Genomic DNA, 16588 nt, shown 5'->3' on the forward strand with positions numbered 1-16588 from the left:
CCACACGATACCTGTGTTATGCCCACCCATGGGTGGCACCACCTATACCATTCCCTGGCTACCTGCCATACTGGGGTAACTGGGAACACTACAGAGCATGGCATACATGGAAGCAAGTCCACAACCCTCCCCCCGCCAACCCTTCAAGTGGAGGTGGACTCTAATGCTGAATCTCTACTAGACATACACACGGAAATCACAGGGGAAGATTCACCTATGGCTACTAGGGCACCCCCTCCACCCCAACAAGCCAAACTGCCCACCATATCCACATCAACGGATGAACTCTCCCACTTTCAGCACCTCTTTAAGAGGGTGGTGGACAACCTCAATATTGCTTTGGAGGAGGTCTCAGATAACCAACATGAGCTCACAGACATATTGCAAGTCACTGCTACCTCCAAAAGAGCACTCTCCATTAATGCAGCTATCCTGCAGCCTGCACAAACGATATGTCAGATCCCTGCCTCCATCGCACCCACAAGCAAGTGCATGGACTGGAAGTATTTTGTTCCCTCTAAGGACACAAAATTCCTCTACATACACCCTGCTCCCAACTTGCTAGTAGTGGAAGCAGCTAACCAGAAGAACAAATAACACCAAAAGTTCAAGATCACTTTATTCATCAAAGATAATAGAAGGATGGGGGCATTTGGGTGGAAAGTATACTCCTCCACCTCGCAAATTCAGGGTGGCTAATTACATGGTGCTATTGGTGAAATACGACCACAGAAACTACTCCAAAATACTAACTTTTATTGATGACATGCCTCAAGACAGGAAACAATTGCAGGCACTGGTCTCTGAAGGCCAATTAATATCCCACACAGCACTCCAATCTGCACTAGTTGTGGACACAGCCACCAGGTCCATAGCCACAGCAGTTGTTGTGCATCATAGCTCTCATCTTCCTCCTTCCCAAGGGAAATCCACACTGTAATAGAGGAGCTTCCATATGACTGCCAAAAGCTCTTTGCTGCCAGCACCGGTGAAGTCTTCTACTCCATGAAGGACTCTCGAGCAACCCTGAGATCCTTGGGCATACAAACACCTATGCCAAAGAAAAAAACAATGCAGGTATCAGCCATACCAATGATATCCCTGCTACTCACACCAAGCACAGCGTTGAAAATATAGGTACTGTCCCATGGGAATCGAGACTGAAGGGGAAAAACAACTGAGGAGAGTTGGCAGTTTTCCAAAGGGACATTGTTAAGGGCCCAAGAGCAAGCTATTCCGATGCATCGGAAAGATAGAAAATATGGCAAAAGACTGCCTTGGCTTAACTGCGAGATCTTGCATGATCTAAAAATAAAAATGGAGTCCTATAAAAAATGGAAAGTAGGACAAATTACAAAGGATGAATATATGCAAACAGCACAGGAATGCAGGGGCAAGATTAGAAAGGCAAAGGCACAAAATGAGCTCAAACTGGCTACGGGAATAAAGGGAAACAAGAAGACTTTTTATAAATACATTAGAAGCAAGAGGAAGACCAAGGACAGGGTAGGCCCACTAGTCAGTGAGGAGGGAGAAATAGTAACAGGAAACTTGGAAATGGCAGAGATGCTCAATAACTTCTTTGTTTCAATCTTCACCGAGAAGTCTGTAGGAATGCCTAACATAGTGAATGCTAGTGGGAAGGGGTTAGTTTTAGAAGGTAAAATAAAAAAAGAACAATTTTAAAATCACCTAGAAAAGTTAGATGCCTGCAAGTCACCAAGGCCTGATGAAATGCATCCTAGAATATGCAAGGAGCTGATAGAGGAGGTATCTGAGCCTGTAGCTATCATCTTTGGAAAATCATGGGAGACAGGAGAGATTCCAGAGGACTGGAAAAGGGCAAATATAATGCCCATTTATAAAAAGGGAAATAAGAACAACCCAGGAAACTACAGACCAGTTAGTTTAACTTCTGTGCCAGAGAAGATAATAGAGCAAGTAATTAAGGAAATCATCTGTAAACACTTGGAAAGTGGCAAGGTGATAGGGAACAGCCAGCATGGATTTGTACAGAACAAATCATGTCAAACCAATCTGATAGCTTTCTTTAATAGGATAATGAGTCTTGTGGACAAGGAAGAAGTGGTGGACGTGGTATACAGGCAGTCCCCGGGTTACGTACAAGATAGGGACTGTAGGTTTGTTCTTAAGTTGAATCTGTATGTAAGTCAGAACTGGCGGTCAGATTCAGCCGCTGCTGAAACTGACCGCCAGTTCTGACTTACATACAGATTCAACTTAAGAACCCCAAGCGTCCCCAAGTCAGCTGCTGCTGAAACTGATCAGCAGCTGATTCCAGGAAGCCCGGGGCAGAGCAACTCTGCCTCGGGCTTCCTGTAGTCAGCGCTGGTCAGTTTCAGCAGCGGCTGACTTGGGGATGCCTGGGGCAGAGCAGCTGGGTTGCTGCTGGGTTGCTCCAGTAGCACCGCTCCTCGGCGCTACTGGACCAACCCAGCAGCACCCCAGCTGCTCTGCCCCAGGCGTCCTGATTCAGCCGCTGCTGAAACTGACCAGCAGCGGCTGAATCAGGACGCCTGGGGCAGAGCAGCTGGGGTGCTGCCGGGTTGGTCCAGTAGCGCCCAGAGCGGCGCTGTGGGACCAACCGGCAGCGCCCCAGCTGCTCTGCCCCAGGGTCCACAACAAAAGCCTGGTCTGCTGGGGGGGGGGCACACTAGCTGCGCCCCCCCCCCCAGCAGACCAGGGACACGGGAGCAAAGCTGCTGCGGCTTTGCTCCCAGTGCCCCTGGTCTGCTGGAGACGGTCCCCAGCAGACCAGGGTCACCGGGAGCAGCTTTTCTCGCCCCGGAGGTCGATCCGCATAAGTCGGGGACTGCCTGTACTTAGACTTTAGTAAGGCATTTGATTCGGTCTCGCATTATAGTCTTATCAATAAACTAGGCAAACACAACTTAGATGGGGCTACTATAAGGTGGGTGTATAACTGGCTGGATAATAGTACTCAGAGAGTAGTTATTAATGGTTCACAATCCTGCTGGAAAGGTATAACAAGTGGAGTTCCGCAGGGGTCTGTTTTGGGACCGGCTCTGTGGAATATCTTTATCAACAATTTAGATATTGGCATAGAAAGTACGCTTATTAAGTTTGCAGATGATACCAAGCTGGGAGGATAGGGTCTGGAGGAGAGGGTCTGGAGGATAGGGTCATCATTCAAAATGATCTGGACAAATTGGAGAAATGGTCAGAGGTAAACAGGATGAGGTTTAATAAAGAGAAATGCAAAGTGCTCCACTTAGGAAGGAACAATCAGTTTCATACATACAGAATGGGAAACAACTGTCTGGGAAGGAGTATGGCAGAAAGGGATCTAGGGGTCATAGTGGATCACAAGCTGAATATGAATATGATTTGGGGGAATCGGAACATGGGCCTAAGGCCGGCCCTGGCTGCATCTATACTGCGCTGGTGGGGGGTGGGAGGGAGTGATCTCAGCTCTGTGCCTTGACTCAGGAACTGGGCGGTGAGAAGCCCCAGAGAACAATGTGGCAAGTGTCCGTGGCTTTATCACCACGCTCAGGAGCAGCCCCAAGGGGTCTAGCCCTTCACGGGTGACTTAGAAGTGGTGGGAATTAGGCTCCGGCGCCTGCCCCAGAGTGTGGATCTGGCAAGGCCGCCACTGCCAGGGGATTCCCTGCCCCTTGCAAAGGGCCGGGGGAAGCAGCAGGGATCATGATTTAGGCTTTGCAAGAGGCTCTGGTGCCCCGCAGGAAGCAGGCGGCTCCCGCCCCAGCTGGGCGCCGCCACCAGGCAGCAAGGGAGCCCGCCACCAGGCCGGACTGCGCACCATAGAGCGACCAGTCCTCCACGCTTCCAGAACGCCACGACAGCGGCGCTGGGCAGACGCTCCTGACGCCGGAAGCTGGCGACGTGAGCTCAGAGCGCAAGTGGTTCCCGCAGCGGAAGCCGCGCGCCGGGCCCGTTCGCGAGCCGACCCGTGACGGAGCGATGAAGCCAGCAGTGGACGAGATGTTCCCTGAGGGCGCGGGGCCCTACGTGGACCTGGACGAGGTAATGACGCTAGCGGGCAAGGTGGCGCGCGCAGCCCCGTTCTCCCTCCGCTAGGGATGGCGGCGCGGGCTGAGCTGGCGGTTACCGGCTCGCGCTGGGAGAGGCGGGCGGAGCCCGTCACGTGTTGAGTGAGGGTCGGAGCGGGGCAGTGGTCGCACGCCCATTGGCTGGTCCCTAACTCCTCCCACAGGGCGGGGCGCCCGGGCCGTGCTGCTGCGGAGCTCAGTGCGACCGGGCGGGTTCCTGGGCCGCTGGTCGGGCCTGGCCTGGCTGTCCTGTAGCGCGGCGCCCAGCGGCAGCCCCTGTGTGTGAGACTCAGCACCTACCAATCCCCGGCCTTGGCCCGAGTCCTCCGCTGCCATCGTGCAGGCTCTTATTTTGAAATGTAATTCGAAATAACGGGCTCGCTCTTCCGACATCCCTCCACAAGGGTTAAGGGACGTTTCGGAACAGCATTTTATTTCAAAATTGGATCAAAATAAGATACGTGTAAGTTGTGCATCTTATTCCAAGCTAAGGGTGTGGACTGACTGACTTACAAACAATAGTCCATTATTGTAATGTTCTAGGTGGCTCTGTCTGCATAGCATTTACTGCAGGATTGGGATCGTGGTTATTTCTCACAGTTACACTAGGAAATGTAGCATATGACAGACTGGGAGAAAATGAAGGTTATTGCTGATAATACCAGCCGGCTGTGTCTAGATTGGCATGATTTTCCGGAAATGCTTTTAATGGAAAAGTTTTCCGTTAAAAGCATTTTCGGAACAGAGCGTGTAGATTGGCACGGACGCTTTTCCACAAAAGCACTTTTTGCGGAAAAGTGTCCATGCCAATCTAGACGCGCTTTTGAGCAAAAAAGCCCCGATTGCTATTTTCGCGATCGGGGCTTTTTTGCGGAAAACAAATCTGAGCTGTCTACACTGGCCCTTTTGTGCAAAAGCTTTGAGCAAAAGGGACTTTTGCCCGAATGGGAGCAGAATAGTATTTCCGCAAGAAGCACTGGTTTCTTACAGTAGGAAGTCAGTGCTTTTGTGGAAATTCAAGCGGCCAGTGTAGACAGCTGGCAAGTTTTTCTGGAAAAGCGGCTGATTTTCTGGAAAAACTGGCCAGTCTAGACACAGCCGCCAAGTATAAGCTCTCCAGAAAGAGGCAAACAATTACACTACTCAAATGAGTTGTACAGATGGTAGCAGAAGTGGGAAAAAGATGGGACAATGTATTGTACCTCAAGTGTTATTTGCTAGGTATATAAATGTTTTTATGAACCATAACAATATGTAAAGATAAATAAAGCTTTACATAGTGAATGTTGTTATAAGTTGCCACTAAACTATGCACATCAGATGATAAAAACACTTCTTTCTTAGGCAGGAGGAAGTACAGGTTTATTGATGGACTTAGCAGCTAATGAAAAGGCAGTTCATGCAGATTTCTTTAATGGTAAGGCAATTCAACACACTCTGGTCCCAGTGCTACTTTATTTTTATATGTTAGTTTTATACTTCGTTATTGATAGTTTTCTAAGTTTGCAGTATTTAGTGCTAGAAATTAACAGCTACGTTAATTATTGTTAATAGCATGACAGGTTTTGTTGTTTTTGAGATAAACCTGCTTTTGGGTTATTATGATCTTTATATATCTTGAATTTCAGTTTTTTAATGGGAAAAATATTTTGTGATATTCCAGTTTGTATTTTGTCACATTTGTAATAATTAAATGACATTAAATATAAAACTGCAGAATGTATAAACACTACTTGCCTGCCTCCAGCATCTCAAATAGGTTGGTTGAGTTATTGCTCAGATTTGGTCATTCTAAAAGAAATTGCCCAGTCATACTTCATAACTGACTCTGTGCTAGTAACCTTTAAAAGTACAGTAAAAGCTAAGCTGTGTTATCTAACATGATGAGGAAATAGAGGGTGCCGATTCATTAAAAATTCTGGTTAACAAAGCGTTGCACTTACCAATGGAATACCAATTTTCAAAGAATTAGAATGCAATAAAATGAATAAAGCATAAAATAGTGTAAATCACCAGTCTAGTAGTAGTACTTCACTGCAGAGAAGTTGATGACTTGAAGTACTTAGGTGTATACAGGTGGGCTACATCTACACTGGCATGATTTTCCGAAAATGTTTTTAACGGAAAAGTTTTCCGTTAAAAGCATTTTCGGAAAAGCACGTCTAGATTGGCAGGATGCTTTTCTGCAAAAGCACTTTTTGCGGAAGAGCGTCCGTGGCCAATCTAGACGCGGTTTTCCGCAAAAAAGCCCCGATTGCCATTTTCGCAATCGGGGCTTTTTTGCAGAAAACAGTACTGTGCTGTCTACACTGGCCCTTTTGCACAAAAGTCTTTCGGAAAAAGACTTTTGCTCGAACGGGAGCAGAATAGTATTTCCGGAAAAGCACTGACGATCTTACATGAGATCGTCAGTGCTTTTCCGGAAATTCCAGCGGCCAGTGTAGACAGCTGGCAAGTTTTTCCGCAAAAGCAGATGATTTTGCAGAAAAACTTGCCAGTCTAGACATAGCTGTGAAGTTTTCTATACGGTACGTTGTCTTACGACACTATGTATCTCGAAGCATGGCATACATCCAGATCACTAAAAACACATTTGACATTAAAACTACTATATACAACATAATTTAATCTTTCTTTGATTCAGAAAGAACTTTGGGATCTTGCAGTGTCTCAGGTCATTGTTATCAAAATCTGTCATATGGGCTACGTCTAGATTGGCATGATTTTCCAGAAATGCTTTAACAGAAAAGTTTTCAGTTAAAAAAAACGAAAAAAGAAGAAGTAGGACTGCTAATTACTAAGGATGGAGTGGAGGTTAAGGATAATCTAGGAATGGCCCAATATTTGAACAAATACTTTGCTTCAGTCTTTAATGAAGAGCTTAGGGATAATGGTAACTTAACAAATGGGACTAAAGATAAGGAGGTAGATATTACCATATCTGAGGTAAAAGCCAAACTTGAACAGCTTAATGGGAGTAAATCGGGGGGCCCAGATAATCTTCATCCAAGACTATTAAAGGAACTGGCACATGAACTTGCAAGTCCATTAGCAAAAATTTTTAATAAATCTGTAAACTCAGGGTTCTACCATTTGACTGGAGAATTGCTAATATAGTTCCGATTTTTACAAAAGGGGAAAAAAAGCGACCCGGGTAAATATAGGCCTGTTAGTTTGACATCTGTAGTATGTAAGATCCTGGAAAAAATTTTGAAGGAGAAAGTAGTTAGAGACATTGAGGCTAATGGCAATTGGGACAAATTACAACATGGTTTTACAAAAGGTAGATCGTGCCAAACCAACCTGATCTCCTTTTTTGAGAAAGTAACAGATTTTTTAGATAAAGGAAATGCAGTGGATCTAATCTACCTCGACTTTAGTAAGGCATTTGATACAGTACCACATGGGGAATTATTGGTTAAATTGGAAATGATAGGGATTTATATGAAAGTTGAGAGGTGGATAAGCAACTGGTTAAAGGGGAGACTACAGCGGGTCATATTGAAAGGTGAACTGTCAGGTTGGAGGAAGGTTACTAGCGGAGTTCCTCAGGGATCAGTTTTGGGGCCAATTTTATTTAATCTTTTTATTGCTGACCTTGGCACCAAAAGTGGAAGTGTCCTGATAAAATTTGCGGATGACACAAAGTTGGGAGCTATTGCCAATTCAGAAAAGGATCGGGATATCATACAGGAAGATCTGGATGATCTTGTAAATTGGAGTGATAGCAATAGGATGAAATTTAATAGTGAGAAGTGTAAGGTTATGCATTTAGGGATTCATAACAAGAATTTTAGTTATAAGCTGGGGACACATCAGTTGGAAGTAACGGAGGAGGAGTCTGCAGGGGGTCAGACTAGATGATCATAATGGAAGGCTTCAATATCTGAGATATAGGCGAGAGGATTATTCTGGGAGGGGTGGGTGAGATTCTGTGGCCTACACTGTGCAGGGGGTCAGACTAGATGATCATAATGGTCCGTTCTGACCTTAAAGTCTATAAGTCTAAAAGCATTTTTGGAAAAGCACGTCTAGATTGGCACGGACGCTTTTCCGCAAAAGCACCTTTTGCGGAAAAGCGTCCGTGGCCAATCTAGACGCGCTATTGCGCAAAAAAGCCCCTATCGCCTTTTTCGTGATCGGGGCTTTTTTGTGGAAAACAAATCTCAGCTGTCTACACTGGCCCTTTTGGTATTTCCACAAAAAGCACTGATTTCTTACAGTAGGAAGTCAGTGCTTTTGCAGAAATTCAAGCGGCCAGTATAGACAGCTGGCAAGTTTTTCCGGAAAAGCAGCTGATTTTCTGGAAAAACTGGGCAGTCTAGACACAGCCATGCAGTATAAAGTGTAAGTGATTTGGTTAAATCTGTAATGACCAGGGCTCGACAAGCTATGTAATCTACTCAGTAGATTACAACCCGAAAGAGCCAGATTTGGGCAATCTATGCATGTGCAGAACGATCTGCACATGCGCAGATCGCCGGACAGCGCGGCTGGCGAGCAGGGCTCGCCGTGACTCAGCGAGCCCTGGTAATGAACCTTTGACACATCTTGGAAATTGCTTTTTTGAATATATCTCTGATATCAGATTGCTTACTTGTCTTTTACCTCTTTTGCATAAAAGTAGAGTGCAGAATGTGGAATTGCATAACCTCCTGCGAAGTATACTAGTCCCTGTTACTAGATTGAAGTTTTGTACTGGGAGTAGGGATGTAAGCAACTAGTCAAGTAGTGACTCAGCTAGTCGCTTGCCCCCCCCCCCACTTTCCTTGCTGCCTCCATCAGAGAGAGGCAGCAAGCAAGGGGAGCTGGTGCTTGGGGGAGCTGGCTTAAAAGCCGGTTCCCCGAGCACCGTCTCCGCAGGGAGGGCAAGGGAGGCAGAGGCACAGCGGGGAAATGGCGCAAGTGGGGACTGAAGCAGTCCTTGCTCGAGCTGGGTCCCAACCTGCAGAAGTGCAGAACGCAGAAGTGCAGCAGTTGGAACTGTGACAAGGGGGGATTGCTTGGGGTCCCCGCTCGTCCCAGGTTCCTTGCTGCTCTTCTGCCTTTTAAACGTAGTAAGAGTTGCCTGTGGTTCTTACTATATATAAAAGGCAGAGGCGCGGCTGGGATTGTGAGCGTCCCACCTCCTCCTTATCGGCTAATTGAGTGGTGGATGGAATTTCCATCGACTACTTGATTAGCTGATTAATTGAAATTTAACATCCCCATTTGGCAGGGCTTGACAAGTGGCGGTGAGCCCCACTCTCCAGCTGCATGGTTTGGCACGCTGAGCATACATAGACTGCGCTGCACATGCGCTGATCGTGCTGTGGCGCCGTGCCAGCTAAAATCTACTCACCACGGGCGAGTAGATTGCCCTAATTGTCGAGCCCTGCTAATTGGGAGATATCAGAAATGCCAGTTATTAGAGCTTTCTGGTTGCTAAAGTGCTGAATAATACAACTTTTACTGTATATTGAAATTGTGAACCAAGTTATTGTTTACAAGAGATGTGTCATTTATCAGTACCACAATTCTTTACATGGTACAATAGTTTCAAGAATAGCCAGTTGAATAATAGGGATGTGAATGTTTAACCAGTTAAATCCTTAATGGGCGAGGCTTATTGGTTAAGGTTAACTGGTAGGGGCTAAAGCAACTCCCAGCCTGCCAAGAACAAAAGGCTGCTCCAGCCCCATAGGGGGCCTGCTACAGATAGGAGCTTCTCTGGCCAAGCTGGAGCAGCCCCTTCCTGCAGCGAGCCCAAGCAGGCAGGGGCTGCTCTGGCCAGGATGATGGAACAGCCCCTGCTTGTAGCAGAGGGAAAGGGAGGGGGGGACGCTTCAGCCCCCATCTAATATGTTTAACCAGTTGACCAATTAAATGGACAATTTAAGAACAATCTTCTTTAGCCTGTTTGGACAGGAAATACAATATACGCTTCGGCAATACACATTTTTTATGCTTGGTAATTAATCCAGAAAAGTCCTTACAAATCCAGAGTATTATTAAACCTTACTACAGTTGAAGCATAATTGTCACAAACTATGGAGGATGTTTAATCTCAGAAATGTCTTGAGACTATTCTGCATTTCTGCCTGTGTTCAAAGTACTGTAGGTTTAGTTTTGTTTTGCTTAAGTTTTTACATCTGGTTAATCAACCCATAGACTATGTCTAGACTGCAGGCTTCTTTCGGAAGAAGCTTTTCCAGAAGAGATCTTCTGAAAAACCTTCTTCCAAAAGAGAGCATCCACACTGCAAAAGTGCATCAAAAAAGCGATTTTGCTTTTTCAAAAGATAGTGTCCACACTGAATGGATGCTATCTTGCATGTAAGCTGTGATTACCAGGGCTTGCCGAACCGCAGCGAGCCCCGCTCACCAGCCACGCTGTCTGGCAATCTGCGCATGCACATATCGCCCAAATCCGGCTCTTCTGGGTTGCAATCTACTCGCCATGGGTGAGTAAATTGCATTATTTGTCGAGCCCTGGTGATTACTATGGATGGAGTTGCCACCAGGGCACCTGTGCTTTTTCCTCTTCTTTTGAAAGAACTTCCTCTTCCCCGTCCACACACAACTTTTTCTGAAAGAGCTCTTTTGGAAAAGGCTTCTTCCTCATATAGAAAGAGGTTTACCAGTTTCGGAAAAACTCTACAGCGTAGACATACCCATAGATTAAAGTGGTTTTACTTAGAATGACCCAGTGTTTAGTGCATGTGTCTTACAGCTGTGTCACTCTGTACAATGGAGACAGGCACAATTGTCATGCAACCATCTCCATAAAGTTCCACCAATACATTTAAGTCAAGACATCGGAGTAGCAAGGGGATCTAATTGTCCAAGTTTCTAAACAGGAATTGTGAGTACTAGCAAATTGTGTGACCGTGTTCTTACATAAGCAAGTGTCTAATAAGTTTTCAATAACAAGGCTCATTTGCACATGAAACCTTGGCAAACCCCATAGTTCAGTACGTATAATAAAAAAACCAGTCCCAAAATTATTTAATAAAACAAAGGTTGTTTTGGAGTTCATCAGAAGCATATCGTGGTGAGAGTATAGTGTGTTCTTAGACAAAGAAATATGAGTATAGCAGACATGGTTATGATCTGAAACCCAGAATCCTGAATCTGCAAAGCTGTTAATCATGAGTGTCAAATTCATCTTGAATAGTGGTACATTATCAGTTAAATCCCCAGTCCTGCAAAAATGCATATAAATGAGACAGGTTACATGTTTAACATTAACTACTTCATTGTTATGCTGAGTGCTCTGTCCCGCTTGAACTGTTGCCCTCTAAATAACTTCAAGGTTTGTTTTTGTTCTCATTGAAGTTAGTGGCGAAACTCTCAGAATTCTCTGATGCAGGATAAGGGCCTCATCCCACATCTTGAATCTGTTTTTTTCTCTTCCTTCTTTCCTACATTACTTGCTACAGTAATTTTTATACTTCAGGTCAATGTGCATAAGCATTATATTAATTTCTTTGTTGTTTTCTGAATAGATTTTGAAGATCTTTTTGATGATGATGACATCCAGTGAAATTAGTCTTCCAGCTATGCAATGCTAAGTTGCGGAATCCTCCTGTGGCATTGTCTCTTTTGTTTCTTTTAAAAAAAAAAAGGAGAATCTATATTTTATCTCTGAAGAGTTATTGGAAACTAGAAGATTGGTAAAGATGTCAGAAGAAAGGAATCATCACTCTGTCATCCCTTGGGCTCTACACAATTATTGACTACAACTGTTATCGTTAGAAGGTTACATGTAGATTTTCTTCAGTTTTACTTGCTGATGTGCTTGTTGAATAAAGTATGAACAAATTCTCTCCCCAAGATGTACTTTCAATTTAATAATGTTGTCATGCAGAGAAATTCCCTGATGAGCTGTAATTTTGTAAAATCATTCATCGTAATTTTTATTATTAGGCAAAGACAAATTACAGTCTTTACCATCTGTTAGGGTATGTCTACACTACAGCGCTAATTCGAATTAGCGCAGCTAGACTTAAAAACCAGTTCGAATTAGCGTTTTGCTAATTCAAACTAGCATGTCCACATTGAGTGGACCCTGAACAGAGGTTAAGGATGGCCGGAAGCAGTGCCGGCAGGGCATCAGATGAGGACTTGGAGCGTGGAGCTGCTGTCTCAGGCTAGCCGAGGGCTGTGCTTAAAGGGACCCGACCCCCACCCCGGACAGTCAGTACTCAGGGTTCCCCGCTTGCAAAGTAGTCCTGGCTTGGAGTGCCCTGAGTGCCCACACGCGGAACATCACAGCACTCGGCCATCACCCCGGTTGCACTTGCCACAGGCTGCCATCTGGGGGGAGGAGGCAATCGGGGGGCTGCTGGAGAACTTCCACCCCGAGAAGCCCGCAGAGCCAGCCCAGTCCTCCCCATCGGGGGCGCGTACCCCATTCCTCCCTCACCTCCTTCCACTTACCCTTCCCTAGCCCCCCTTCCTGATGTACAAAATAAAGAAAACATGTGTTCAAAAATAGAATCTCTCTTTATTGAACAAAACTGGGGGAGACTGGGAAAAAGAGGTGGGAGAGGGGAAGAGAGAGGGTGGGAGAGGGAAGGGCAACTAAAATGATCAGGGGTTTGGAACAGGTCCCATATGAAGAGAGGCTAAAGAGACTGGGACTTTTCAGCTTAGAGAAGAGGAGACGGAGGGGGGATATGATAGAGGTCTATAAAAGCAAGAGTGGTGTGGAGAGGGTGCATAAAGAAAAGTTCTCCATTAGTTCCCATAATAGAAGGACTAGAGGACACCAAAGGAAAGGAATGGGTAGCAGGCTTCAAACTAGTAAAAGAAAGTTGTTCTTCACAAAGCAAAGAGTCAACCTGTGGAACTCCTTGCTGCAGGAGGCTGTGAAGGCTAGAACTAGAACAGAGTTCAAAGAGAAGTTAGATCAAGTCATGGAGGTTGGGTCCATGGAGTGGTATTAGCCAGGGGGTAGAAATGGTGTCCCTTCCCAAATTTTGTGGAAGGCTGGAGATGGATGGCACGAGACAAATGGCTTGGTCACTGTCTTTGGTCCATCCCCTTCAGGGTACCTAGGGTTGGCTGCTGTCGGCAGACAGGCTACTGGACTAGATGGACCTTTGGTCTGACCCAGTACAGCCATTCTAAGCTCAGGGCTCAGGGTCGGGGGTCTCAGTGGACCACCTTGATTTTCATGCAAACCTGCTCCTGGGTGGTCAGGCTGGCAGCTCTCTTGGCCTAGACGGCCACTTTCCTGTGCCTAGTGCGGAGTTCGTGGACGAGGTCCACGATGTCTGCACTAGACCAGGCGGGTGCCCGCCTCTTACGGTCCTGGCAAGGCTCCCGAGAGCCGCCAGCCTGGTCCCGGGAAGAGGGGGAGGGCTGGGGGGCAGCGGGTGGCTGGCTCATGCCGTGCCAGGTGCAGGGTCTGCTGGCTGGGTGCTGGCAGGCTTGCACCTGGCACGGGCACTGTAGCCAGCCCGTGCCCCTTTAAGGGCTCCGGGGCCGGGAGGGAGGGGCATACGAATTTCCCTGGTGGTGCGTCAGAGCTCAGCAACCACCAAGCTCCGTGGCTGGGGTGGAGAAAACTGAGCATATTTATAAATATTTATATAATTCATATTCACATTTTACAGTTCAATTTCTATTGGAGAGACAAAAGGCAGATAACCTTGTCAAATAATTGTGAGGCCTAACGTAGTGAATACAAGCAGAGAGAGGGTAAGTTTAGAAGATAGGATACACAAAGAACAAGTTAAAAATCACTTAGGAAAGTTAGATGTCAGCAAGTCACCAGGTCCTGATGTAATGCATCCCAGGATACTCAAGGAGCTGATAGAGGAGGTATCTGAGCCTTTAGCTATGATCTTTGAAAAATCATGGAAGACAGGAGATTCCAGAAGACTGGAAAAAGGCAAATATTGTGCCCATCAGACGGGTCAGTTTAACGTCTGTCCCAGGGAAGATAATGGAGCAGGTAATTAAGGAAATCATATGCAAACACTTGGAAGGTAATAAAGTGATAGGGAATAGCCAGCATGGGTTTGTGAAGAACAAGTCATGCCAAACTAATCTGATAGCTTTCTTTGATAGGATAACGAGCCTGTGGATAAGGGAGAAGCGGTGGATGTCATATACCTAGACTTTAGTAAGGCATTTGATACGGTCTCGCATGATATTCTTATTGATAAACTAGGCAAATATAACTTAGATAGGGCCACGATAAGGTGGGTGCATAATTGGCTGGATAACCATAGTCAGAGAGTTGTTGTTAACGGTGCTAAATCCTGCTGGAAAGGGATAACAAGTGGAGTTCCGCAAGGGTCTGTTTTGGTACCCATACTGTTCAATATCTTCATCAATGGTGTAGATACTGGGATAGAGAGTACTCTTAAGTTTGCAGATGATACCAAACTGGGTAGGGTTGCAACTTCTTTGGAGGATAGGGACATAATTCAAAATGACCTTAGCAAGTTAGAGAAATGGTCAGAGGTAAACAGGATGAAGTTTAATAAAGAGAAATGCAAAGTGCTCTACTTAGGAAGGAACAATCAGTTTCATACATACAAGATGGGAAGCGACTGTCTAGGAAGGAGCATGGCGGAAAGGGATCTAGGGGTCATAGTGGACCACAAGTTGAATATGAGTCAACAGTGTGATGCTGTTGCAAAAAAAGCAAATATGATTCTAGGTTGTATCAACAGGTGTGTTGTAAGCAAAACTCGTGAAGTCATTCTGCCGCTCTACTCTGCACTAGTTTGGCCTCAGCTGGAGTACTGTGTCCAGTTCTGGGTGCCACATTTCAAGAAAGATGTAGAGAAATTGGAAAGGGTACAGAGAAGAGCGACAAGAATGATTAAAAGTCTAGAGAACATGACCTATGAAGCCAGGCTTCATGAACTGGGCTTGTTTAGTTTGGAAAAAAGAAGATTAAGGGGGGACATGATAGCAGTTTTCAAATATCTAAAAGGGTGTCACATGGAGGAAGGAGAAAATTTGTTCCTCTTGGTTTCTGAGGACAGGACAAGGAGTAATGGGCTTAAAGTGCAGCAAGGGAGGTTTAGATTGGACATTAGGAAAAAATTCCTAACTGTCAGGGTGGTCAAATATTGGAATAAATTGCCAAGGGAGGTGGTGGAATCTCCCTCTCTGGAGATATTTAAGAACAGGTTAGATAGACATCTGTCAGGGATGGTGTAGACAGAGCTTGGTCCTGCCTTGAGGGCGGGGGGCTGGACTCGATGACCTCTTGAGGTCCCTTCCAGTCCTATGATTCTATGATTTAAAAGTAGCAGATACAAAAAAGGCTACAAGAAATGCTCTACTCTGTGTACAGCATTTCTGCAGCACCTCTTCTGAACTACCAGTTTAGCAGGGGAACCTAAAGTTCCACAGCTGTAGACAAGCTCTCATAAGATTAATAAACAAGATCTATTTCTGTCCTTGCATGGCTTTTAGTTTTGTTTGGTTCTTTTGTGTTAAAATTAATATTTCTGGAGCTGAAAAGAAATGTCTGTGCCAGAAATATTGTATACGAATAAAGGAAATTCATGGTATTTTTTCAATGATCAAAGAATTGATTTGAATCAGTATTCAGCTAGACAGAATTTGATTTTTTTTATAGTTTTGATGGATAAATTCAGTGTTGTGATATTTTTTAGGTTTTTATTAAATTAGATTTTCATAGATGTGTGAAATTATGTGGTTGGGGTGACTGTCCAGCCAATTACTGAATGGCAGTAAACACTTGTTTTTCTAAAAGTTAAAGCTTCATAAACTTAACACAAATTATAAACATCACATGTCACTATCCTTAAGTCAACAAATTATAGCTGTTTTAAATATTTGTTTTCCAATCCTTTTGTAACAAACCTTATTCAAAAGTCACCAGCTTTTGACTCTTAAGTTCTCAAGCAGCATTTTTCTTTCTGTTTATTTTGATTATTTTTGATTGCAATATTTTTTCATCAGTTAGTGTGAGTATGGTGAAGTCAACATTTACTGACATTTACAAATGAAAATCTAACCCTCTCAAGCCTAGATGTCTTAGCTGAAATAATCCAGCTTTCTCAGTCTGTGAGGAAGCGGGTAATTTCTTTCTCACACATTCTGAGCAACACACAAAGTGACACTATTCTTCTTTGAAAATCCTAGCTACCAGTGATGTCAGATGAAATGTTCATGCAAAGTCAGGGCTGTCTCCGAAAAAAATGGGAACAGTTCAGACTAAAGTTCTTTAAGCGGGGGAGAATTTGTACAAAATATGTGATAGTTTCTATTTTTCATCTTCCAGGTATGTAGTTTGTATAATTTAGCTCACCTTTGCTAGGCAGCATTGTGAAAATTCCCAAAACACCACTGTAGCCCTTGACCACAGCTCCTGACAAGGTGGGTAGAGCCTGACTTAGGAGCAATGGAGCAGTGTTTTTAAGAGCAGGTTTTAGGCCAGCAGGTTTGCAAGTCTCCCTTGTGAAAAAATATATTCATTTTTAGAGCACTGAATTTCCAATTTAGAAAACTTCCGTCCAGCTCTCCTTTAAACCATCTTCGCTTTGGCCAGTTGTGCCT

General features: G+C 44.9%; 1 protein-coding gene and 1 long non-coding RNA gene across 2 annotated transcripts; one reads left to right on the forward strand and one right to left on the reverse strand.

Annotated features, from left to right (window-relative positions):
- Positions 1 to 601: 601 nt before the first annotated feature.
- Positions 602 to 3942, reverse strand: LOC142830744 (uncharacterized). The gene is made up of 2 exons (XR_012906196.1): positions 3806 to 3942; positions 602 to 1051 (listed from the first exon to the last, which is right to left on the reverse strand). It is a non-coding gene; the product is annotated as an uncharacterized LOC142830744 (long non-coding RNA).
- On the forward strand, positions 3897 to 11869 carry COPS9 (COP9 signalosome subunit 9). Its single transcript, XM_075937490.1, has 3 exons — positions 3897 to 4029; positions 5400 to 5472; positions 11542 to 11869. The coding sequence occupies exons 1-3, from the start codon at positions 3967 to 3969 to the stop codon at positions 11577 to 11579; spliced, it is 174 nt and encodes a 57-aa protein (XP_075793605.1). The 5' UTR covers positions 3897 to 3966; the 3' UTR covers positions 11580 to 11869.
- Positions 11870 to 16588: the final 4719 nt, after the last annotated feature.

This window comes from Pelodiscus sinensis, chromosome 10 (assembly GCF_049634645.1).
Source record: "Pelodiscus sinensis isolate JC-2024 chromosome 10, ASM4963464v1, whole genome shotgun sequence".
In the NCBI taxonomy this organism is placed as follows: domain Eukaryota; kingdom Metazoa; phylum Chordata; order Testudines; family Trionychidae; genus Pelodiscus; species Pelodiscus sinensis.

What these genes read in the sequence shown, in the direction of transcription:
- COPS9 (XM_075937490.1), top strand. Translation starts at nt 3,967, where the DNA reads ATGAAGCCAGCAGTGGACGAGATGTTCCCTGAGGGCGCGGGGCCCTAC. An exon ending in CCTACGTGGACCTGGACGAG is followed by an intron (nt 4,030 to 5,399) that starts GTAATGACGCTA and finishes CTTCTTTCTTAG; the next exon opens with GCAGGAGGAAGTACAGGTTT. An exon ending in TCATGCAGATTTCTTTAATG is followed by an intron (nt 5,473 to 11,541) that starts GTAAGGCAATTC and finishes TTTTCTGAATAG; the next exon opens with ATTTTGAAGATCTTTTTGAT.